The sequence below is a fragment of the Engraulis encrasicolus genome, chromosome 7, assembly GCF_034702125.1.
Source record: "Engraulis encrasicolus isolate BLACKSEA-1 chromosome 7, IST_EnEncr_1.0, whole genome shotgun sequence".
NCBI classification, from domain to species: Eukaryota; Metazoa; Chordata; class Actinopteri; order Clupeiformes; family Engraulidae; genus Engraulis; species Engraulis encrasicolus.
This window is the reverse complement of record NC_085863.1, coordinates 18878417-18903416: the sequence shown is the minus strand read 5'-3', so window position 1 is coordinate 18903416 and position 25000 is coordinate 18878417. Positions and strand designations below refer to the sequence as shown.

General features: G+C 44.9%; 1 protein-coding gene across 1 annotated transcript in view; it reads right to left on the bottom strand.

Annotated features, from left to right (window-relative positions):
• Positions 1-25000, bottom strand: part of grm5a (glutamate receptor, metabotropic 5a) — a 42387-nt gene that overhangs the window by 1126 nt on the left and 16261 nt on the right. Inside the window, exons 4-12 of the mRNA XM_063202136.1 lie at positions 20832-21075; positions 19624-19862; positions 16113-16281; positions 14900-15026; positions 13821-14284; positions 3764-4072; positions 2920-3083; positions 461-1171; positions 295-379 (exon numbers count right to left, since the gene is read on the bottom strand). Of these exons, the coding sequence (XP_063058206.1) occupies positions 295-379; positions 461-1171; positions 2920-3083; positions 3764-4072; positions 13821-14284; positions 14900-15026; positions 16113-16281; positions 19624-19862; positions 20832-21075 (2512 nt within the window). The remainder of the gene's footprint in view (positions 1-294; positions 380-460; positions 1172-2919; positions 3084-3763; positions 4073-13820; positions 14285-14899; positions 15027-16112; positions 16282-19623; positions 19863-20831; positions 21076-25000) is intronic.

Genomic DNA, 25000 nt, shown 5'->3' with positions numbered 1-25000 from the left:
TGGCCTTCTTCAGGGCTGTAAAATAAAGATTTTACAGCCCTGAAGAAGGCCCTGTCCCTGAAGAAGGCCATTGTCGGCCGAAACATGTTGGCAATTTTTAACCGTTTCACTATGAACTAGCTGTTTATTAAAAGCTTTTTAACCCAGAAGAAGAGTGCCTTGGATATTTTTCATTGACTTGGATGGATCCTTAGTAAAGGATAACCAAAGAGCACCTTCGCCAAAACTTGAGTGAACGCCGAAGCCCTCTGACCCTTTTTCTTTGTTCTGGATGTACGTATATCACTCACGTACCTGCAGGTCGTGCTGGATGAGGAAGGAGGGCGAGGGGGAGGAGGGTAGGCCGCCCAGGAGGCCAGGCGAGGGTCCGGCAGCAGAGGAGGAGCAGGAGGCGATGCAGGAGGAGGAGGTGATGGAGGAGGAGGCTCCACCAGGGTTCATGGAGGAGGCGCCGCCGGGCAGCATCATGCTGTTGAGCTCGCTGATGTTGGCGGTGAAGCGGTGCACCACGCAGCTGATCTGGTCCATGATGGAGCCCTGGTGCGGTGCTGATGCAGAGGGGCCGACGACCTGGTGGTGCTGATGCTGAGGATGCTGCTGCTGCTGTTGCTGGGGAGGATGCTGCTGAGCGGGACGCAACGGGTGTGAAGCTCCAGGATGCTGCTGCTGCTGGTGATGATGCTGAGGCTGAAGAGGGAGCTGGTGCTGATGCTGCGGCGGCTGATGGAGTGACGCGGATGGAGGATGCTGAATGATTGGTCGTTCGTTCAGGTACGACGGCAGTGGCACCAGCAGGTCCTGTTGCTCTTCCTCCTCCTCCTCCTCCTCCTCCTCCTGTGACGATGGCGTTGCAGCAGCAGAAGCAGCAGCGGCAGCAGCAGCAGCAACGGCCGCCTCCTCCTCTCGAGAGCGCAGTGAGGCATGATGGGACACGGTCGGGAGTGGGGACGAGCTGCGGGCGCGGTAGGTGCCGGTCGAGAGGCACTGCTGGCCCTTGGACCCTGCGTCTCCTGCCCCGCCCGGCAGGTCGCAGTCTTTGGAGAAGGGCTTGATGATGGCAGTCTGGTTGGTCTCCTCCTTCTTCTTGATGTGGATGGAGATGCGCTTCCACAGGTTGGGCCGATAGCCGCCGCGCTCGCTGGACGCCCACGTCACCGTCTTACCATTCGAGCTGAAGCACAAGCAACACACAATTTAGGAACCCTGAAGAAGGCTCACTGTCGCTACGCGTGGGTCTCTGCCCTTATCTTTTTAAATCAATAGCCATGTTTAGATAAAGGCTTTTAAATCATTTTTGCACAAGAAGAGTGTTTTTGATAAGACATTGTTCTTTTCCCCCACACCAAAGACCACCTTCGAGATTTTTCTAACAATTCCTGAGCACTTAAGAGTTTCTTCACTTCATGACACAATTTATGAAATTGACTTTTAGTTATTAGATTAATTTCCAAAGGAACTCGACTCCACAATTATATACACAGCAGCATACAATCTCTGTGGTACAATTTTGGTTAATTATATCACACATCAGCAATCCCCCGTTGCTCTCTGACTTCTTTAGGTTCTTCACCTGTTCTTGTTATGTTCCAAACCCTCCAAGGAAACTGTCTAGTTTCCAAAATTTTAGTCCAATCACAGAGAACAACCTCAGTTAACCAATGTGGGTTTAGAGTTAACCATAGTACTGAAACCGGCCAAATGAAAATAATTAGTGACCTATTGGTGATTTCATTTCCTAAACCCAACTGATATTAGACGTAGGGCCAACATACCTGATCTTAATTTGTAAAAAAACCCAAAAACAATTAAAAAAAACACGGCCTAAGCATAACCTGTTATCTCATTCTTCAAACCCACCTGATCTCATTCTCCAGATCAGGGGTTAGGAACTGTTTTCATTCGAGGGGCACTTCAAATTTTATCAAGTCGTCAAGGGCTGTAATATCAACGTAAACGCCCCTGGAGACATAGATTCCCACAAAAGTTGTTGTGGCTAAGCTGACGGCTGGGAAACTTTATTGTTTTCTCCACGGAGTCTGGGCCAGGAGGCGGGTCGAGGCCACAAGCACAAGTGGAGGACGGAAGTGGTCATATTGGAATGCACACATACTGCCCTACAAAGGCAAAAGACCTTAACATCAATTTTGGTAAAAAATGAGTTAATGTCATTTTGGGGGGTATTTCAGACCACCTTTATCATGTGAATAAATATAGTGAGCCAATTTGATTGTTTTTAATGTCAAAATAAAGAAAATTTTGCCTTGGTATGGCTCCTTATTTTTTGCCCATGATTCAAAGGCAGAGAACCTTAACTTCCAACTGCCATTTCATAAAAATAACTTTGTATTCAATTTTGATTATATTTTCTAAGTAAATTGTGTATTTATTCATGATATATTAGTCTTTCAACACAGTAATTTGTCTGCCAGGCTGTTTATCTGAACAATTTTGAGATATAATGAATTGTAATGTAATTCAATGCAATATAAACACATTCCCGCCATATCCTAATCCCACTAAATAGGACATCTCAATGTCATATATGTAATTTTAAAAAGACATTATGACCAGACCTTGTTTATAGTTTCTTATAAAATGTATAGTTAAAGTTAAAATGGAAAAAAATGAAAACAAATATGGCAGTTACTGTCTTTTGGCTCAGCATGACTCCTCACTGTTGGCCCATGATACAAAGGCAGAATACCTTAACTGCCAAATAACTGTCAGAAGTCAAATTTGAACTAAATATTTTTTGCTATACATATATATCTCCTTTATAATAACCAACTGTTTAGGAGCTCTAACTATTATACTTTTATCTGGACAGAGGATAACAAAACAGAAACTTTGAAGTCACTTTTCTCAGTTTCACACTGTGGTGAGTTAAGGTTCGGCCCCCCACCCATTCTCCAGACTCACCTGACGTCGTGGTCGGAGCGTCGGCGGCGGAAGAGGTTGACCATGCTGCTGGAGGAGCGGGTGTTGGCGGAGGTCTTACCGTCCTTCACGTGCATGCGCACCACCGTGGAGGTAGTGAAGGCACTGCGCACGTTACGCTCTGGCTTAGCTAGCATGATGTAAACCTAAAACGTACACAGACACACACGCACACACGCACGCACGCACGCACGCACGCACGCACACACACACGCACACACAGATACTGTAGGTCTTAGCCAGTATGAACACCCCATGTACGTACGTATGTGTATGCATGTCTTAAAAAACAAACACTGAATGTTCACAAAATATGATTACTTGCAGAGTTACTTGGGCACAATCCCTGGTGCTGAACGAAAAAATTACGTTTTGTAGAAAAAGGTTTGGACACCCCCTTGAAGTTTTTTCCACAAAACACAAAATATGATTACCGGTAAACAAAAAACAAAAGGCCTAAGCCCCCAACATTTGGGCTTGCATGCCCACGGGGACCCCGGTTCGAGTCCGGCCGGGGTCATTTCTCGATCCCTCCCCGTCTCTCTGTCCCACTCGCTTCCTGTCACCATCTCAGACTGTCCTATCAAATAAAGGCATAAAGGCCCCTAAAAATATATTTTAAGAAACAAAAACAAATAAAAACCCAAAAAAGAGCTAGTACCTTGGGCCACGGTGGCGCTGAGCACACACACACACAACCACACACACACACACACACACACACACACACACACACACACACACACACACACACACACACACACACACACACACTTACACACACACACACACACACTAATGTTGGAGTAAAGACAAAAGCCCGTACCTTGGGCGCGAACATGCAGCCCAGGGCCACGGTGGCGCTGAGCGAGACGGAGAAGCACATGGTGATGATCTTGTAGTTGGAGCCGAAGTAGATGGGCACGAAGGCCAGCCAGATGATGCAGGTGGTGTACATGGTGAAGGCGATGTACTTGGCCTCGTTGAAGTTGGCCGGCACGTTGCGCGTCTTGAAGGCGTAGAAGGTGCAGCTGAGGATCAGCAGGCCGTTGTAGCCCAGCGGAGCCACCACGCCCAGGTTGGAGGTGTTGCAGATCAGGTGCACCTCGCGGATGCTGGGGTAGTCGTGGATCACCTGGGCGAAGGTGAGATGAAAGTAGAGTACAGTGAGAACTAATAGAGTAGAGCACCCTGGAGTAGAGTTACTGTATTGTGCAGATCAGGTGCAGATCAGGTGCACCTCGCGGATACTGGGGTAGTCGTGGATGACCTGGGCGAAGGTGAGATGAGAGTAGAGTAGAGTGCTTTGAGGTGATCCAAGTCGATTTAACTTTACAAGGTTTAAGTATTATACGGTGTGTTAGCGGAGACAATAAAAAAGTCCTGTTTTAGTCATAGCGATTACACAACACAGCACAGCACAGAGTGAGTTCACTTCGAAATCTAATCTCCAGTCCTTCCTTGTGATTGTGGACTCGTGATGAAGTCGCAAGACGTAAATAGAAGTTTGAAGATCTTGCAAAAACGCAATTCAAAACTCATTTTCTCATTCAAAACTCTGGGGTAGTCGTGGATCATCTGAGCGAAGGTGAGAGTAGAGTACAGTGAAAACTAATAGAGTAGAGTACCATGGAGTAGAGTTACTGTATTGATCCTGAGGGACATTAAACCCTGAAGACACTACCCCTGTTATAAATTAGCTGTTACCAGAAAGGCAAGGACCAAGTCGTAAGGGCCCGTGCATAGTGGTGAAGTACTATGGTAGTTCAGTTTTTTCAGTGACTATTACAACGTCCCAGTGGCGGGACGGTGTCTGGTATGGGGCTACAGTGTCCAGCAGCCTACACATACAACCGGATTCCAAAACAGTTGGGACACTGTTGGGATATTTTGTGAATAAAAACAAAATGCTGCAATATTTCCAACTTTTCTGAGATATGTTGTATGTTTGAAATGAACATACCTATATTTTCCTCGAAACAATCATTTAAATAAAGGTTTTGAAAATGACAGCATTTTGGTTTTATTCACAAATTCCAAGTGTCCCAACTTTTTTTTTAATCTGGTTGTAATACACATAATACACAGAGCAAGACATATTGCACAAATATATACATTAAACGGATAAAACCTGCAGTATTGTGCACATATGCATATACAGTATAAAAACATTAACTTAGTGGGGAAAAAGAGTGGTAATAATGAATATCCATCCAGATAAGGTGCTTTGAGGTAGGGGTGGGCGATATGGGCAAAAACAAATATCTCGATAAGTTTTAGAATTTTCACGATAACGATAAATTTGACGATAATTTCCAAAAACAGTTGCAAAAACCAGTAGGGCCTATTTCAGGAGGGGCTGGTAATCAATGTGTTTGAATTGTACTGTATGGGAATTTGGCAGGGCAGGGTGAGTAAAGCAGATCATTTGTAGGCCTATGTAGCCTAAACTGCATGTTACCAAGAGGTCTGCATAAATGATGGCATGTCTACACTAGGCTACATCACAAAGCATGGCAGTATAACAAAGCAACACATTTGCTGTCTATTATTTGTGCATGATTCCAGACAGATTTCAATTCTGCACTGGAGGTAGTAGTGCTGCATTTGTGTTGTAACTGGGGAGGGACAGAGAGTTGGGAGAAATGCTGTGCTGAAGAGCTTTTGAATTTAATAACATGCATATGCTCTGGTCTGTAAAGTAATACTTCATCACTTGGCATGAAAACATATCCATGTAAATAAAAAATAGTTTTATAATGTATTGCTTATGATTCTGTTAGATGACAGCCATTTTTGACTGGAAACAGTGCAAGGATAGGAAACTATAGGCAGCTGCAAATTGCATGTGTTAAATTTCACACATTGTAATTTAACTCACTGCACCAGTCTAACTTAACAGTACTTGTCCACCTAAGCAGTTATGCCATCTATACATGCAGGTGGGTGTTTGAGTAGTGAGTAACAGCCACTAATAGTTGTAGAGAACAACATTGCTTAGCCTAGTTCGCTAACTAGCATGCTAACTAGCATGCTAACTAGCGATTTCTCAGACCAGAGACAAAGCTATTTATCTTCCTAACTATTTGGCTTTCCATAATCACAGACGGCTGCTAATTAAAGCACATAGTTTCAAAACGCCCTCAGCATCATGCAATGGCTGGTTTAATGGTTGAATTCCTCATGTAAATCCACCATTTGGATAACAACTCTCTTCCACTGCCCAGCAGCAGCAGTGCTGTGCATGAGTGACACTCTTCCTGTCTGGCAAAAACGCTACAGCCCGCCCCCCTCAGTACTGTCTGCTCATTGGTTCACAGACTTTACTCTCCAGTTCACAACAACACTACTATTGGCTGAAAGGCTTGGCTGTCGTCGCTTCATAAAAATATCTCGATTGTAGTATATTGTTAGAATGTTCTGTTATCGATTGCTTTACCCTATGAGGAGCGCATACACTCAGTGTTCGATATGCTTTGCCTGACGGCAGTCTGTAGTATGTGAGCGGCAATAAAAGTCACATACAAAAGTGTCTCACCAGGTAAACAAGCCTCACCGTTTTATTTTATTAGAGTAACAAGTACTCAACATGGTGTCAGAAGTGGTCTTTTCTTACTCCATATGTGACGGAGGTCATCTTGCACCTGTTCACCCCCCTCGGGGATCGAACGTGCGACCTCGTCAACTACAACGGTTCGGCAATGGGAGACACAGTACGATACCGCTGGGCCAAGAGACTAGTCTCTCGGCCCAACGGCACGAGACTGTATGAAGCTATCGGAGGGAGGTTTACCAACGTTCCACGCCAACTCTGTGCTAGTTAGCCTCCGTTACACTCTCCCCCTTAAACCTCACTCCCATCCTGGGTCAGCGGCACCACTGTGACGGAGGTCATCTTGCACCTGTTCACCCCCCTCGGGGATCGAACGTGCGACCTCGTCAACTACAACGGTTCGGCAATGGGAGACACAGTACGATACCGCTGGGCCAAGAGACTAGTCTCTCGGCCCAACGGCACGAGACTGTATGAAGCTATCGGAGGGAGGTTTACCAACGTTCCACGCCAACTCTGTGCTAGTTAGCCTCCGTTACACATACAGACGCGAGACTACAATAGTTTTCGTTTGATCCTCCGCTGTGGAAAGAAAAGTTTAGTTTAACGTCTTCAAGTGATAGAACGTACGTTAACGTTAGCTAGCTACGATGGACCAGTTTAAACCTCCAGCACCGCTAGTGCTAACCGGCAACATCAGCGAGAATTGGCGCCGATGGGAGCAACGGTTTCAGCTGTATATGACGGCTACGGGAGCGGACACAAAAGCTGAACCAGTGAAGATAGCCATTATGCTGCATACGGTCGGCGAGGAAGCGCTCGAGATCTACAACACAATGGACGTGTTTGTCGAAGCGGGTGAGGATGGACAGCCCGGTGAGCTAACATAGCACATATTGGATGCATTCAGAAAATACTGCATACCGAAAAAGAACATTGTATTCGAGCGCCATCAGTTCTGGTCACTACCGATGTCTGAGGGAGTCAACGTAGACCAGTTCGTGACTGAACTTCGCCAAAAATGTAAGAACTGTGAATTTGGACAAACTGAGAATGACATGATAAGAGACAAGCTAGTGTTTTCTGTGCCAGACGTTCGCGTGAAGGAGCGATTACTGCGTGAAACGGACTTAACTCTGGATAAAGCAGTTGATATCTGTAGAGCAGCCGAGGTTACCAGATCACAGATGAGAGCCATGAGATCGGCGCAGCCAGAGGCATCCGTAGAGGCTCTTCACAAGGTGTCTGCCAGCTACGACAAGGGGAGAGTCGCCATGAAAAAAATGTCACGACCACCTGAGAGAAAGACACAGGCAGCCAGCAGCAATGTAAACAAATGCAGAAAGTGCGGCGGGGCGCACAAACCTCGTCAGTGTCCAGCATTCGGTGTCACCTGTCACAACTGCAACAAGAAGAACCACTACGCGAAGATGTGTGCGTCAACACAAGACAGAGGAGCCACTGCCCGGGGCGTGCACGATCTTGAGGTAGAGTCACTGTTTATATCTACAATGTCCTGTGCTGAGCCCAAACGCACTCAACAAGATAATTCGTGGTACACAACAGCCAACATAAAAGACACAGAGGTCAAGTTTAAATTGGACACTGGGGCAGATGCAAATGTGCTTCCTCTGAGCATTTTGCAGAAGATTCCGGGTCCTCATCAGCTGCAACCCACACACATCACACTGGTCGCCTATGGAGGAACACGTCTGAAGCCGGAGGGCACCGTGAAGCTTACCTGTGATGTAGCCAGAACGACGACAGATCTTCTGTTCTTCATCACCAAGCACTCCTCCACTCCGATCCTGGGCCGAGACGCATGTGAACAGCTGCAGCTGGTGAAAAGAATGCAGACCATCGCACTCAAAGCGCCAGCCACGAAAGAGGAGCTAGTGGACGCCTACCCCTCCGTCTTCAGTGGGCTGGGACAGTTTCCTGGGGTGCACCACATCCACACAGACCCACATGTGGCCCCAGTTGTGCACGGCTGCAGAAAAATCCCCATCGCTGTCATGGACCGTCTGAAAACGACGCTACAAGACCTCGTCGAAAGAGATGTCATCGCACCAGTGACTGAGCCTACAGAATGGGTAAATAGCCTTGTCACCACAGAGAAGAAAAACGGGACACTCAGGGTGTGCTTGGACCCTCGAGACCTGAATGAGGCGATCAAGAGACAGCACTTCTCAATACCAACCCCAGAAGAAGTACTACACCGGCTGTCAGAGAAAACCATCTTCTCCATCCTAGACGAAAAGGACGGATACTGGCAAGTGAGTCTGGACCAGCCCTCATCGATGCTCTGCACATTCAGCACACCGTGGGGCAGGTTCCGCTTTAAGAGACTTCCTTTTGGCATCAAGTCCGCCAGCGAGGTTTTCCAGCAAAAGAACTGTGAGACATTCGGCAACATTGTAGGAGTGCACATCATCGCAGACGACATGATCATCGCCGCTGCGTCTGAAGAAGAGCATGATGCCATTCTACAAAAAGTAATGGACACTGCACAGAAAAACAACATCAAATTCAACAAAGACAAAATACAGTACAAAGTGGACTCAGTCAAATACATGGGCCATGTAGTCACCACGAAGGGAGTGAAGCCGGACGAGTCCAAGGTGTTCGCCATCAGAGACATGCCGCAGCCAGACGACAAGAAAGCACTACAGAGACTGCTGGGAATGACAAGGTACCTCTGCCAATACATCCCAAATGAAGCCAGCATCACAAGCCCACTCAGAGAGCTGCTACGAAAGGACGCTGCCTGGCACTGGAGCCACCAACACACCGCTGCATTGGAGAAGCTCAAGACCGCCCTCATGCAAGCCCCAGTACTCCAGTTCTACGACCAGAGCAAGCCACTCACCATACAGTGCGACGCATCGAAAGACGGACTCAGCGCCTGTCTGCTGCAGGAAGGTAGGCCACTGTCTTATGCATCACGAGCACTCACAGACTCTGAGAAGAATTATGCTCAGATAGAGAAAGAGCTGCTGGCAATTGTCTTTTCCACCAAACGCTTTCACCAGTATGTCTATGGCAACACAGTGACTGTACAATCTGACCATAAGCCCCTAGAAGTCATCTTCAAAAAACACCTGAGCAAGGCACCAGCACGACTCCAGCGCATGCTATTGCAGCTCCAACGCTATGACCTGAGAATCGTCTACACAGCAGGCAAGGAGATGCACGTCGCAGATACCCTGTCCCGCGCTGTTGTCAGTGACTGCAAGGACGACGTGAAGGAAGACCTGTTCGAGGAGAGAGTAGTGCACGCAATGGAGGCCACAGCCGCACTCGACGAAGACACACTCTCAAAGCTCAAGGGGGCCACGGCGACAGACAGCACACTGCAACAGGTGATTGAGCTACACAAGAAAGGCTGGCCAAGACGACGGCGCAGTGTTCCCACCAACCTACACCGGTACTGGTCGATGCGACACAACATCAGCATCAGGGATGGCATCCTGATGACTGGTGACAAGATCGTCATCCCACAGAGTGTGAAGCAGCTGATGCTTGACAGACTGCACCTCGCACACCAGGGGATACAGCGGTCGAAAGCGCACGCAAGAAAGGTGATGTACTGGCCAGGTATGAAGCACGACATCGAAAACCAGGTGGAGAAATGCCGCCCATGCCAACAAAACCAGCCACAAAATCAGAAAGAACCCCTGATTCCACACGAGATACCTGAGCTGCCATGGCTGAAGATTGGTGCAGACATCTTTGAGCTACACGGACAGTCATATCTCCTGATGGTGGACTACATGTCAAAGTATCCAGAAGTGCTCAACTTACCTGACAAAACCGCCCACACAGTCATACGCAAAATGAAGACCATCTTTGCCAGACATGGAGTCCCGAAGGAGCTGGTAAGCGATCACGTCCCTTTCGCCAGCTCTGAAATGCGACAGTTTGCATCGTCGTGGGGCATAAAACTCATCCACTCCAGCCCTGGATATCCACAGTCAAACGGCCTAGCAGAGAGAATGGTAAAGACTGTAAAACATGCACTTAAAAAAGCAACACAGGCCGGCACAGACCCGCACTTAGCTCTCCTGTCACTACGCAACACTCCAGTGACTGGAACAGAGTTTTCACCAGCACAAGTCCTGATGGGAAGAGTACTGCGAAGCACCCTGCCGACCTCCACAGCTGTTCTGCAACCAGCTGTGCCACACGGATTCCACTCACGGCTGAAACACCTACAAGCCAGGCAAGTGCACTATTACAATCACAACACTAAGACACTGCCAGAGTTTGCTCCTGGTACCACAGTGCACATGTCAACACGTCATGGCTGGGAACCAGCTACGGTCCTGCACAAGCGAGAGGAACCACGTGCATACAACGTCCAGACACCCAGTGGTGTCACGTTCCGGAGATATCAACGTCATCTGCGGAGAATCCACCCCAGTCTTCATCGAGAGGACGACGGCGATCTTCCAGAACAGCCCATCGCTTCACACAGAGAGGACAGCACATCACAGGCCCAGCGAGACCAACGCACACCAGCCTGTGAGCCATCCAGTCCCACTCCAGCTGCGCCCACCTACAGCACCAGAAGTGGGAGACTCGTGAAGATTCCTGCAAGGTTCAAGGACTATGAGTTGACATAACACTTGAGTCCTGCCTACAGATAAGTCAAGTTCTGACTTTGTTTATATATACTTGTTCATGTTTAATGAGGTGAATACTTACCCAATTTTTCTTCCACAGAGAGACTGAAAAAAAATATATATATATACAGCTCCAGGCCTTTTTATTAGAATACCATGAAAAAGTTGATTTATTTCCATAATTCCATCAATAATGTTAAACTGTCATGGATTGTAGATTCATGGCCCAGTTTTTTAACTATTCCAATCATTATTTTTTTTCTTTTTATATATGTTGGCCTTCCAGCTCAAAAAACCCATGAATTGGGGAATTCGCATTATTAGAATGTTGTTATAAAATCACATTTTTCTTCATCAAAATTCGGGTCACATTAAATCAGTTGAAATTTGATACTTTCTACATAACATGCAATGGTCAATACTTGGTTAGGACATTCTCTGTCTTCATAATGGCCATGATGCGTTTAACATTGAAGTCAATGGCAAAAACAGTGCATGGGAGTTATGGAAGCCCAGATATCCTTGATGCTTTGCTGTCAGCTGTTCTTGTTTGTTGACCTGGTACCCCACACTTCACTCTTCAATATACCCTGTAGATTTCCATGCCACGTTTTGGCGCTAACTCACCAGTTTAATTCTAAATAACCAGAAATGAAACCCCATTGAAAATGAATGGGGTTTAATTTCTGTTGAGTTAGAATTAAACTGGTGAGTTAACACCAAAACGTGGCATGGAAATCTTCGGGTATATTGAAGAGGGAAGTGTGGGGCACCAGGTCAACAAACAAGAACAGCTGACAGCAAAGCATCAAGGATATCTGGGCTTCCATAACTCCCATGCACTGTTTTTGCCATTGACTTCAATGTTAAATGCATCATGGCCATTATGAAGACAGAGAATGTCCTAACCAAGTATTGACCATTGCACGTTATGTAGAAAGTACCAAATTTCAACTGATTTAATGTGACCCGAATTTTGATGAAGAAAAATGTGATTTTATAACAATATTCTAATAATGCGAATTCCCCAATTCATGGGTTTTTTGAGCTGGAAGGCCAACGCATATAAAAAGAAAAAAAATAATGATTGGAATAGTTAAAAAACTGGGCCATGCATCTACAATCCATGACAGATTAACATTATTGATGGAATTATGGAAATAAATCAACTTTTTCATGGTATTCTAATAAAAAGGCCTGGAGCTGTATATATCAACAGTCTTTGAAAAAAAAAAAAAAAAAAGGACAGACACATGGAAAAAAAAAAAAGAATCATCTGTGTCTTTGAAAAAAAAAAAAAAAAAAACAGAAATATGAAAAAAACAAAAAAAAAAAACATCATCTGTGTCTTACAAAAAAAAAAGACAAAGACAGAAAGACAAATGTGAATGAATGAATGTGAATGAAAAATGTTTTTAAATGAATTGCATGCAATGTGATCCATAGGTTGTTTTTACTGTATGAGGATGTCATTTAAAATGCTTAATGCAAATGTTTATATCTTGTAGTAATCTTAAAATGATCATTTAATGATGCAGAACTACAGTAAAGTTAAATATGATTCATGCTTAAAAAGGGAGGATGTAGTATATTGTTAGAATGTTCTGTTATCGATTGCTTTACCCTATGAGGAGCGCATACACTCAGTGTTCGATATGCTTTGCCTGACGGCAGTCTGTAGTATGTGAGCGGCAATAAAAGTCACATACAAAGTGTCTCACCAGGTAAATAAGCCTCACCGTTTTATTTTATTAGAGTAACAAGTACTCAACATCGATATTGCAAAATTACTCATCGTCAAAACAACATTTGCGATAACTTCGCAGACGGTATATATCGCCCACCCTTACTTTGAGGTGATCCAATTCGATTAAACTTTACAAGGTTTAAGTATTATACGGTGTATTAGCAGAGACAATAAAAAAGTCCTGTTTTAGTCATAGCGATTGCACAGCACAGCACACAGTGAGTTCACTTCGAAATCGAATCTCCAGTCCTTCCTTGTGTTTGTGGACTCGTGACGTAAATAGAAGTTTAATCTAAGATCTTGCAAAAACGCAATTCAAAACCCATTTTCTCATTCAAAACTCAAGTTGTCAAGTTGTTGTGCTTATGCTGACAGAGGGGTAACTTTCACAGAGGCGGGGCATCACTAGGGGTGTAGTGGGCGCGGTACGCGGGTGTACGCAGTCCACCCACTTCTCCTCAAGTGAAATAAAAAAAAAAAAAATCTGCCCATGTTTGAATACAATAAGGAATGAGCACATAGCAGTATTGCAGGTGATTGACCAAACAGATGAAAACAGAGAAGCAATGACGGTAGATTAATGACAGTTGGGTAGCTTGACATGATAAGTTGCCTAATTATTTGATGACGTTAAAAATCGCGTACCCCCACTTTAAAAATCCCCACTACACCACTGGGCATCACTGAGGCACAAGGCCACAAGCACAAGGCGAGGACGGGAGATTAGATAATGAGATGGACTCATAGTGATCACACAGCACAGCGCAGTACACAGTGGCCCTATCTCAATGCCCAGTGTTCTTGCCTTGCTAGGACGTGAAACGCCCAGTGATCGGATACTCTTTGGTGTACTCTGCAGAATATGCAATCACTGGGCGTTTCACGTCCTAGCAAGGCTAGAACACTAGACATTGAGAAAGAACCAGTGCCTCTTAGAGCCTGCTATCCCGCTACTGACCAGCGGGGGCTCCATGATAAAGAGGGCCACGATGATGGCCAGCTGCAGGAAGATGAGCACGAACGCGATGACCAGCTGCGCGCAGGCGCTCATGAAACGCGGCTTCTTGGTGCAGATCTTCTTCTTGCTGCCGGCCAGGATGCGCGCGATCCGATTGGTCTTGGTCACCAGCGCCGAGTAGCTCATGGCGGGCGACAGGCCGATGCCCAGCCGCTGCAGGTAGCAGAGGGCCACGTGGGGCTTGGCGATCAGCGCGAAGGTGCACAGGTAGCCGATGCAGATGCCCGCCAGGATGATGAAGCACAGCTCGCGCGACGACGACTTCACCACGGGCGTGTCGTGGAAGCGGATGAAGACCGAGGTGACGAAGGTGGTGGCCAGCAGGCCCAGGCAGGCGAAGACCACCGCCGCGATCGGCTCCGGGTCGCCCCAGCGCAGGTAGTGCACGGGGATCGGCTCACAACCTGGACAAGAAGAACAGGAAATATCCCACATGTATTTCAAATAAGTAATGTCACATTTTTAAAAAAATATATTTTTGGGGGGCTTTCTTGCCTTTATTTTTGACAGGACAGTGGAGGAGAGACAGGAAATGAGTGAGGAGAAAGATGGGGAAGGATCAACAAATGACCCAAGCCAAAAATCGAACCCAGGTCGCTGGCGTAGTAACCCAGTGCCCTAGCATTAGGCCATGGCAGGGCCAATGTCACACATTAATATGTATATAAGGACTAGGGCTGGGCGGTTCTGGAAAAAATGTGTATCACGGTTTTCTTGATGAAAATTTATATCACGGTTCTCTGCACGTTTTTTTTTAATGAGCGGCGATTTTCCCCCACATCTCAATGTTTCTGAAGAAAAGACTGAAATTTAGTTTAAAAAAATGAGATAAAATCCTGAATTTAAATGAATCTCCATTTCAATTTTAATCACTTTTTTGGGATAAAAAAAAAACCCTTCTCTCATCAAAAAGTGAACCTTGTGTAGCTGAAACCGTTATCACGTTTTTTTGTAACGGTATACCGCCCAGCCCTAATAAGGACATCATCTGTAACACCCAGTCACCTGTGATATATTACCTTTGAGGTCGTCCGTGGGCCAGTCACCGAGCTGGCAGGCACGACAGGTGTACTCATCGAAGACGTACTCGTTCTCCTTACACGGCGTACAGGTCCAGCAACAGCTCACTTCACCTTTGCGGATCACCTGAATGAATTACGGTAATGAACGTTTTTCATTGCATCAAATTAGGCATAATACTTGTGTTATAGACAGGAAAACGCATTTTTGTAGGATGAAACGGGCCCTGTAAGGGAGCCCGAAGAAGCTTATAAGAAGGGTTTCTTCTTGCCTGCCGATTAGGAATACCCATTGCAAATGCAGCCGAAGGAATTACTGAAGGATTTATGGCAAGATTGCAACAGGCTACAGCAAATAGAGTAGTTGATGATTGGTGTGTGCTGCAAAGTACCTCAATATTCATTCAAGTAAATTAAGTAGTTTAGTAATTTAATATGCGCAGTATCTGCATTATCTGGACTTATGGTCCATTTTATTCAGTGAAATGGATTTGAAGCATTACCAGCAGTCGATTTACGACCAAAACACCGGATTTCCTGCCCAGAAGAAGTCAAGTAGGCTAAACATATAGGAGAAGTCACACGCTGGCAAATCTGCGAGTGATTAAAGTAGCACATCATTCTTCACGTGCAACGATTTTTGATAAAGCCACAGCAAATCTGGGCGGCACTCTCCCAGATGAATGTGTGGAGCAAGTCGGAAACAACAATTATCTGGAAAGAGCCAGGTCATTTGTCTTTGACAACCAAAGGGGGATATATTAGTGGTGTCAACAATGATCGATTCGGCGATCCGAATCGATGTGGGGCATGGACGATCCAGAATCGATCCGGAAAGTTCCAGAATCGATCGGGCAATTTTTTTAAGTTTCAATTACTTCCATGGATATTTCGGGAGCAAATGAATGTTAAATTAAATAAAAGCACTTCAAAACATTGCAAGACTGATACAGACTGATACAGAAAACAGCCAATAAATTGTTGCTCAGTATCTGACTACTTGTATTGCCTCATCATGGCTGATTAAACATTTGCTTTGCGTTCAGTAGAAATGTAATGCATTGCAATGCATTGTAGAATTGAATCGGATCGGATCGGATTGGATCTAATAGAATCGAATCGAATCGGATCTACTACCTCCCGAATCGTGATCGAATCGGATCGTGAGGGCAGTGCCGATCCACACCACTAGGCGATATATAGTAAATGTCACCTTGATCTGGGCCTTCTCGCAGGGCTCGCTGCAGACGGAGGTGATGGTGACAGTCTGGTTGACCCAGATCTCCTCGTCGTCCATGCGCAGGCCCTGGTTGTCCCAGCTGCCCACGTGGATGTAGTCGTACATGTCGTCGCTCATCTGCTTGAAGTTCATGATCTCATACCTGAGTCATACACACACACACACACACACACACACACACACACACACACACACACACACACACACACACACACACACACACACACACACACACACACACACACACACACACACACACACACACACACACACACACACACACACACACACACACACACACACACACAGCACCCGTACACATAGAGAGACACAGAGAGAGAAAGATAAAGAGAGAGAGAGAGAGAGAGAGAGAGAGAGAGAGAGAGAGAGAGAGAGAGAGAGAGAGAGAGAGAGAGAGAGAGACAGAGAGACAGAGAGACAGAGACAGACAGACAGACAGAGAGACAGACATAGGGACAGAGAGAGAGAGAGAGAGAGAGAGAGAGAGAGAGAGAGAGAGAGAGAGTGCGAGATAATTACACTCAGACCCAGACCCAGACACACGAGGGAGTCACAAAACATCTTTAAGAGGAAGGTGTTTAAGGCTGCCTGCCATGGGTGAGAATTCTTCATGAGAGGAGTTAAGAGGAGTTAATCTCAAGAACTCCCGTCTCAAGTTCCCTGAAGAGCAGTACTTTAACACTAGGGCCACTCCAGATCAACACAGAGCTGATTGGGGCTAATGACACTACACACTACACTCACAACGCAAGAGGCAAGAATTGTCAGATCAAGGGGTAGATTATATAAACGCACATTCAAGGCATTGTAAGAATCACATTATGTGTATAAAACATTGCAACACCATTAAATAAGGTAGGATTAGTGCATATGCAGTGCTTGCCTATTAGTACATTCCTTAGACACGCATCTTAATTTCAATTTAATTATGTAACAGGCAATCATGAGTAAGAGGTTAGGGTATCAGGGGCACATTTCTCAAGACCATAGTTGCTAACCACAAGCTACTTTGTTGTTTGCAATGCAATTTCCCATTGGCAACTACCCAAGTCGCTAACTGGCTAACAACTACACTTTTGAGAAACACACCCCAGGCTTGTAGAAAAAGGGTGGCCAGTTCGATTCTCCACCCACCAGGATGAGAATTAACCAGTGCTCTCTCCATCCTCCTTCATGACTAACATATCCTGAGTGTGGCATCATCCCACTGCACTGCTCCCTTGGGCCGCTGTTTGGGGCTGCCCCCTTGTACGGGTGAGGCATAATTTTGTTGTGTGCAGGGAACACTGTGTGCTGTGGAGAGCCCTGTGTCACAATGACAATGTAGGTGGGCTTTCACTAGTGTGATGTAATGCACAAAATGGACCAGCAGCTGGTCATGCCCCGCTGAGAGTGGAAAAAGTAGAAGTCCGCACATTGTAGCTCCACTTTGAAATGTATTCAGGTCGTACAACGTTTCGACCCAACAGGGTCTTCATCAGGCATGTGACACTGTTGGGTCGAAACGTTGTATGACCTGAATGAATTTCAAAACGGAGCTACAGTGTGCAGACTTCTACTTTTTCCACTCTCAGATCCGCCTTTGTCCTGCACCTGCCATCAGAGAGGTGGGATGTGCATACTCTTACTCTTATGAACATGCCCCACTGAGAGACACCATTAAAGGGACACTGTGCAGGAAATGGTCAAAAAAGGTACTGCAACTATGCTGCTCATTGAAACTGGGCTGCCTATTGCCAAATTTGATCTTTACATGAAAGTTTACTAAGTAATAAACAAATATTTTCTAGTATGGTCCAAGTACAGTCATTTTTGCAGCTAAAAATGGCTATTTCTGGAAATTCAAAATGGCGGACCTTGGAGAAGATCCCCCTTTTCATGTATGAAAAGTGCAATTTTTCCAGTCATAATGAATACTTAGAAATTGATGCTGGTGGTAAGTATTCATGAAAAAGGTAACATTAGTGAATGGACAGCATGAATTCTGGAATTAAACAACTAAAAATCTCACACAGTGTCCCTTTAAGGGCACTTTCACACGTTCAGCTATTTAAGCAAACTCAGACCTGTGACTCAGCATTTTCTGTGCATATGTGAACACTCCAAAAGCATACCCAGACCCCTCGGAAGTGAACCGTACTGAGAACTTTGTTGACGTGGTCTCAGTATGCTTCGCTTACGAGTCCTGACAAGTTACACCTGCGACTTGGTGTAATCACTGAAGGAGAGCTGTAGAAGACTGGGCGTGATTAAAAAGAGGACTGACACCATACAAGTCTAACAGGACCAGAAAGAGCCGTCATTTTGCTGTCAGTTCACTTTTTGGTTCACTTAAAGATGACTGACTTTGTTTCACCTAAAGGGGATGAGGTGTGAAAATACCCTGACAGGACCAGAACGAGCAGCCGGTTCTTTTTGTAATATACTCACAATATTTTAAAAAACAGAACTGAGTCTTTTTGCTGTCGGTTCACTTTTTGGTCCACTTAAAGAGCACTGAACTCTTAAAGTAGACTAGGTGTGAAAATACCCTTAAGGTGGGCATACATTTTGCAATATTTTCAATCGTGGGATGGTATTAAGCTCCTGCTCACAATGCACATGGGAATTGCACGGTTTAAAAGTTCACATCTCACGACTCACATCCTCACACTATACAAGCTGAGGGTCTGATACAAGCAGAATGCCCACACTGTGTGACACGACAGGCTTGCTTTCCGGAACTGCAGATGAAAAAAACAGGGAAGGGAAATGCGCACTTGAAGTGGAGAAGAGGCTGTGCTCAAGAGTGAATCGCGCTGCCCTGACAATTTGTGCATGTGTAGTGTCAAATCAGGTTGTAGCACTGCTTCAACTGTGTGATTTGCTCATGAGGGGCGACCAGAATTTCAAACACTTTTGATTTTCTTGCGAACCTATGATTGCAGATTGCAAGCTGGTCGTGAGGTGAAATTGCTTGTCATTACTCCATGTACACTACATGATGCGAGACTCACGATTGACCTCTGACTGAGCAAGAAATCGTCCCGATTCCCAAAAAGTTGTGTGAGTGACAAATCGTGGCAAAATCGTGCCAAGTCGCACAGTGTAAGCCATCGTTAAATCCCCACTGAAGGCCCCCCATCCTTCCCAGTATAGCTGACACTCACATATTGTAGACCCATCTAATGCCCCCTCTATATATCGCAATTTATAACCCATTACATCATTTTAAAATCAACATTTTAAATGACCATTACCATTACCTGCATTACAAATCAACATTTTGTCCTACCACCACCACAAAACATCTCGATGATCTCACAAAAACTCATTGTCAAAATGTTGCCAGATGTGGACTAACTCCCACCTCACCTTCCCGGCGAGTCTCCCGGCCTGTCCTACCACCACCACAAGAGGCCTCAATGATCTCACAAAACTTCTCAAAATGTTGTTGTCAGGTGCTGACTAGCTCCCACCTCACCTTCCCGGCGAGTCTCCGTTCTCGTCAAACAGCACCAGCTCGCCGGAGACGCCCGTGAAGTTGGTCTTCATGAGGAACTCCAGAAGCTTCCGTCCGTCGATGGGCCGCATGGCGCTGCACAGGCCGACGGTGCCCGGGCAGAGGGCGCGCTGCATCGCGTGCAGCCCGTATGCCATGGCGTAGATGGCATTGATGACGAAGCCCATCTTGGTGTCCTGGGTGTACTGGTGACGAAGAGACTCCTTGTCTGAGTAGAGCAGAGTTACAATAGTGAGGGAGGGTGGTGGCATTCATTCATTCAGACTATTCACGCAGTGGTTCTCAACCTTTTTTTGAACAAACGCCCCCTTGGCCTTATCACAGGGCTCACAACGCCCCCTTGACCTCATCATAAGCCTGACAATGCCCACCTTAGTATAAAAAAATTAAATGGACTAATTGAGAACATACTTTTTAAACCTACTGTATATAACATGCATTTTGCAATACAATGCCCTATACAAAAATAATTATAATTTTCCCAAAATGTTCCAAAACATGCACCCTCTTCTAGGGCACTTCATTTTATTTATTGTTTATTTAGCAGGGACAGTGCACAATATACAATTGAGCCAGATTATAGCCACACGGCTAATTTTCATCTGTAGTCCCTGGACAGGAATTGGTGTTAAGCTAAAAACAAAAAGGATTAAAATGAATAATAATACAAGAATTTGATAATACAATTAAAAGGCGCCCAATGTGCAAATATAGGCCCACAATATTGCATGGCCAAGAAGGCATATCTAGTTAAAAGAATACACAAAAGAAAATGACTAAAAAAGTTCACATTGCTGCCTTGTTTTCAGCCATTTCTTGAGACCTGATTTAAAACTACTCAGTGTGTTGCTTTGCCTAATACCTACAGGAATACTGTTCCATAGCCCTGTTGTTTTTACAGAGAAGGCACTTTGACCAAAAGTGGTACTTCTAAACACACTTGATGAGTCCCCTCTAAATGATGCTCTTGTGTTGTTTTCTGCTCTACTCAGACTCACAAACTTCTTTAGGGGAGTGGGAGCAAGATCATTGACAATTTTAAAAAATAAGCAGTAGTTTGAAAAAGAAATACAATTGTCCAGACTAAATAAACCATACTTCTGTATGATGGGGCAGTGATGGTATAAATTAGATTTTTTGTCAAGAATTTTCTGTCACTTGCTCGTGACCTTATTACCTGTGCAGGTGCGGTTGTACTCCTTGCGCTCCTGCGGGTGGCCCCCCAGGCGGCACTGGAAGCGGTGCTGCCAGAACTCGGGGAACCAGGGGTTGCGCAGGTTCCCGTCGGGCTGCAGGTTCAGGTAGTAGTCGTCGTACCAGGTGACGTAGGCCGACTGCAGCTTGATGGTGATGCCCCCTGCCGCCTCCCGCTCGTAGCCGTCAGTCACATCGTGCCGATCCGCCCACCCGTCACTGAGGGAGAGAGGGAGACACAAATGGATACAAAGAGATACAAAATACTTTGTTTTAAGGTATGTAGAATCTTGAATATATTATTTGTAGATATTTTATAAAGCACTAATAAAACTTAGTTAATAATAAAAACATTTGTTAATGTTTTTTCATCATTAGTTAACTATTTACTAAGTACTAAGCAGACATTATTATAAAGTGTTACCGAAGAAGAGAGATAAACAGAAAGATAGTGGGAGCGAAAGAGAGAGAGATGGAGGCAGAGAAAGAAAGAGAGAGAGATCGACAGAATGATGACAAGAGAGAGGGGAAAATAGGAAGAGAGATAAGCAGGCCAATAGAAACATGTAATACAAAGAGAGAGGGATGGAGAGAAACAATGAGATTAACAAAAAGTTTCAGCAGTAGAGCAAACTTCATTGTGATAGCCTACCTCAAATTCACTATCATTTATATTAAAGAGAAATGTCCAGAGTATAAATGGCACCTCTTTTGAAAAGTAATATTGTGAACAATATTTAAATAACACAAAAGATCTCCACAGTATGCATAGTCTACGGTAAATTGCAACATAAAAAAGGTTTATAATACGACTTACATTCAGTGTTGCCATAGTTACTGAGTGCATTAGTATGTGCTTACTTTATTAGTTACTTTAAAAGGAAGAAGTTCAGTGCACACTTATTTGACTTTTGCTCGTTTATTCAGAGCGAGCAACGCATTAAAAAATACATTTTACTCAATCACAATACATCCCCTCTGAAAAAGTTTTCCACACATTTGCCTTGGAAATCCTCAACTTTCAATGAATGGACCATTCATCCTTCACCAAACAAGGAAGTGAGTGAGTTGTAGTGGGATGCAGTGGGATGCATTGCAAACTTTTTCAAGAGTGTGGGACAACGTATTTATACAGACATCAGTGAACTTCCCCCCAAACAGTTCAAAGGTGAGTCACAAGAGAGGCGGTATGCAGCCCCTTGCAAAAGCATCAACGGGGTAAAACATTCAAAATGTTACTTTTCAAAAGGGGGTTACTCACTATTGCTGGGCACTGTATATAAATACTGTACGTAGATAAAGGACACCATTGCAGTATTCAGAATCGGCTAGTTTTATAACACTCTCAAGCTCCATCTTGACCCATGACAACAATGCATACAGTAAGTGTTGAAGTACATTCAGATACAGTACATGAGCATAACCCCCTGCCCACTCTTCTCTCTCTCTCTCTCTCTCTCTCTCTCTCTCTCTCTCTCTCTCTCTCTCTCTCATTCTCATCTCTCTCTAATTCTCATTTCTGCCCCAGCATTGTACCGCACATATATAAGATACAAAGATGCATTGGTACACAGTAGTGTAAAGAATTTGAATGCAAATATGTTGATTATAGGATGATGCCTGTTAAATATATTTATTAAAAACACATACTGTGTACACACTATATCTGTCACAGCATATCCATACCCAAAATACAGTACATAACCTTTTAGACAAAAGCTGCATCTTACACACAGAAAAAAATCTCGAAAGAGAAATACACATATAGTACAAAAACGTGTGCAGTGTGCATGTGTTGTTCACACACTCACATGCTCACACTCACTCGCACACAAACAGAAGGTATCTGTGCACCACTGTAACCTTCCAGTCGGAGTGTGAAGGGGAACGAGTGAGTGTGTGTGAGAGAGAGAGAGAAAGAGAGAGAGAGAGAGAGAGAGAGAGAGAGTGAGTGAGAGAGCCAGTGAGCATTACACAACCAACCAGCAGCAGCAGCAGCAGCGTGGGAGGCCTCTGTATGTGTATCTGTATCGCTAGCGCCCATTCCCATTCCCATTCCCCTGGCGCCACGCAAACTGCAGTTTCATAATACATCCTTAGAGGCCAGAGCAGAGTGGCAGGTATCAAAAGCCGAGAGAGAGATGGAGAGAGAGAGAGAGAGAGTAACAGAAAGAGGGAGAGAGAGAGAGAGAGAGAGAGAGAGAGTAACAGAATGAGGGATAGAGTAGGAGGGAGACAGAGAGAGAGAGAGAGAGAGAGAGAGAGAGAGAGAGAGAGAGAGAGAGAGAGAGAGAGAGAGAGAGGAGGGAGACAGAGACAGAGACAGAGACAGAGACAGAGACAGAGATAGAACACGAGAGAAAGAGGGGTGGAGAGAGAGAGGAGAGAGACAGAGACAGAGATAGAAGACAAGAGAGACAGACAGACAGAGAGACAGACAGAGAGAGAGAGAGAGAGAGAGAGAGAGAGAGAGAGAGAGAGAGAGAGAGAGAGAGAGAGAGAGAGAGAGAGAGAGAGAGAGAGAGAGAGAGAGAGGAGCTGCCTGTTAAGCCATTACTGTTCTCTGCTGTTCAGAAGCTGAAGCTGGGGGCGGCGAATCAAGACACCAGCAGCTGCTGCTATGCTCAAATACACAAATACACTGACCCTATCAGGACTAGATCCAGCATCCTCTCTCCCCCAGCATGATGCTGGGCTGGGCTGCTGACGGCACACAGGGTGTCTATTGGTGTCAACAATAATCAAATTCGGCAATGCATCGCTATGTGTGGCAGGACAATTCAATAATCGATTCAGCAAATGCCATAATCAATGCAGCATATTTTTTTCAAGTTTCAATTACTGTACTTCCGTGGGCTTTTCCGGAGCAAATTAACTTAACAGTACATTAAAACACTTCAAAGCCTTGAAAATGGATTGATACACAAAACAGTCACTAAAATGTCGTTCAGAATCTGACTGCTTGCTTTGCTTCTTGACTGATGAAAAATGTGTCTTTGCTTTCATGTGGAAATGTAATGTATTGCAATGCATCGTAGAATCGAACTGAATCGAATCGTTACCTCCCGAATTGTAATTGAATCGAATCGTAAGGGCAGTGCCAATGCACACCACTAGTGCCTATGTTTGGAAGAAGCTCCATGAACCACAACACCTCATTACATTTAGCACCTGGAGAGTTTAACAATGCATACGCTTTTCACTGCTCTGCTTCTGCTGCCGCTGCTGCTACTGCTTAAAAAAAAAAAAAAAAAACAGCACTGCATTCATTAAAGGGTAACTCCTGCCAATTTCAACATGCCGTTGTAATGCTCACACTACCCTGGACTTGTCAGTACCTGAGATTTTTTTTTTTCCGAGATCCTGGTCATTGTGATGGGGGCTGGAGTATGTTTACATTTTAAAAAATCTTCATTCATTCCCAATAACATCCAAAAGGTTATGCAACATCAGCAGACAACTAACAAACAGCGATACCTTTTGGGATAATATTTGGAGTAGGCCTATGTTAAGAAAATGTTGAATGTAAACAAAATCTGCCCCCATTAGAATAGCTCAGATCTCGGAAAGGGCTGACTCGAAAAATGCAGCATCACCGGGTACTGACAAGACAAGGGTAGCCTGAGCAATACAACAGCACATTGAAATTGGCAGGAGTCATCCTCTAAACTCAGTATTCTGCGCCCACAGAGAAACGGCAGTACTATGGTGTACTTCTTGCACCGGCAGTACCTTTTTGGTGAACGATTATGAGCTTTGCAAGGTAGAATATGTATCATATAGTATCATATCTGGTAGGCATCTGTGTCTGGAGGTATAATACTGATATTGTATCTACACCCCTGTCACCTCACAGAACTTCACACCGTTACAGAAAGTACATTACACTAAGAAACAGCCAGCCACTCCATAGACAAAATAATGATTTCTTTCGCTCTGATAGTTTTGTTTGCTTTTGATCTGGATGTGAACTATATCGTTCCTCCTCGACTGATATTTTTGGCTGTAATGCCTCAGTCTACGATACTCTGATGGATAACCAAAAAACTGTTCAACGGGGACTAATCAGTCAGAATAATGAAAAAAAAAGACAGCCCAGCCAAGCCATTCTTCGTCTGGATGTGCTGTGGTGCATGTGCCGTGA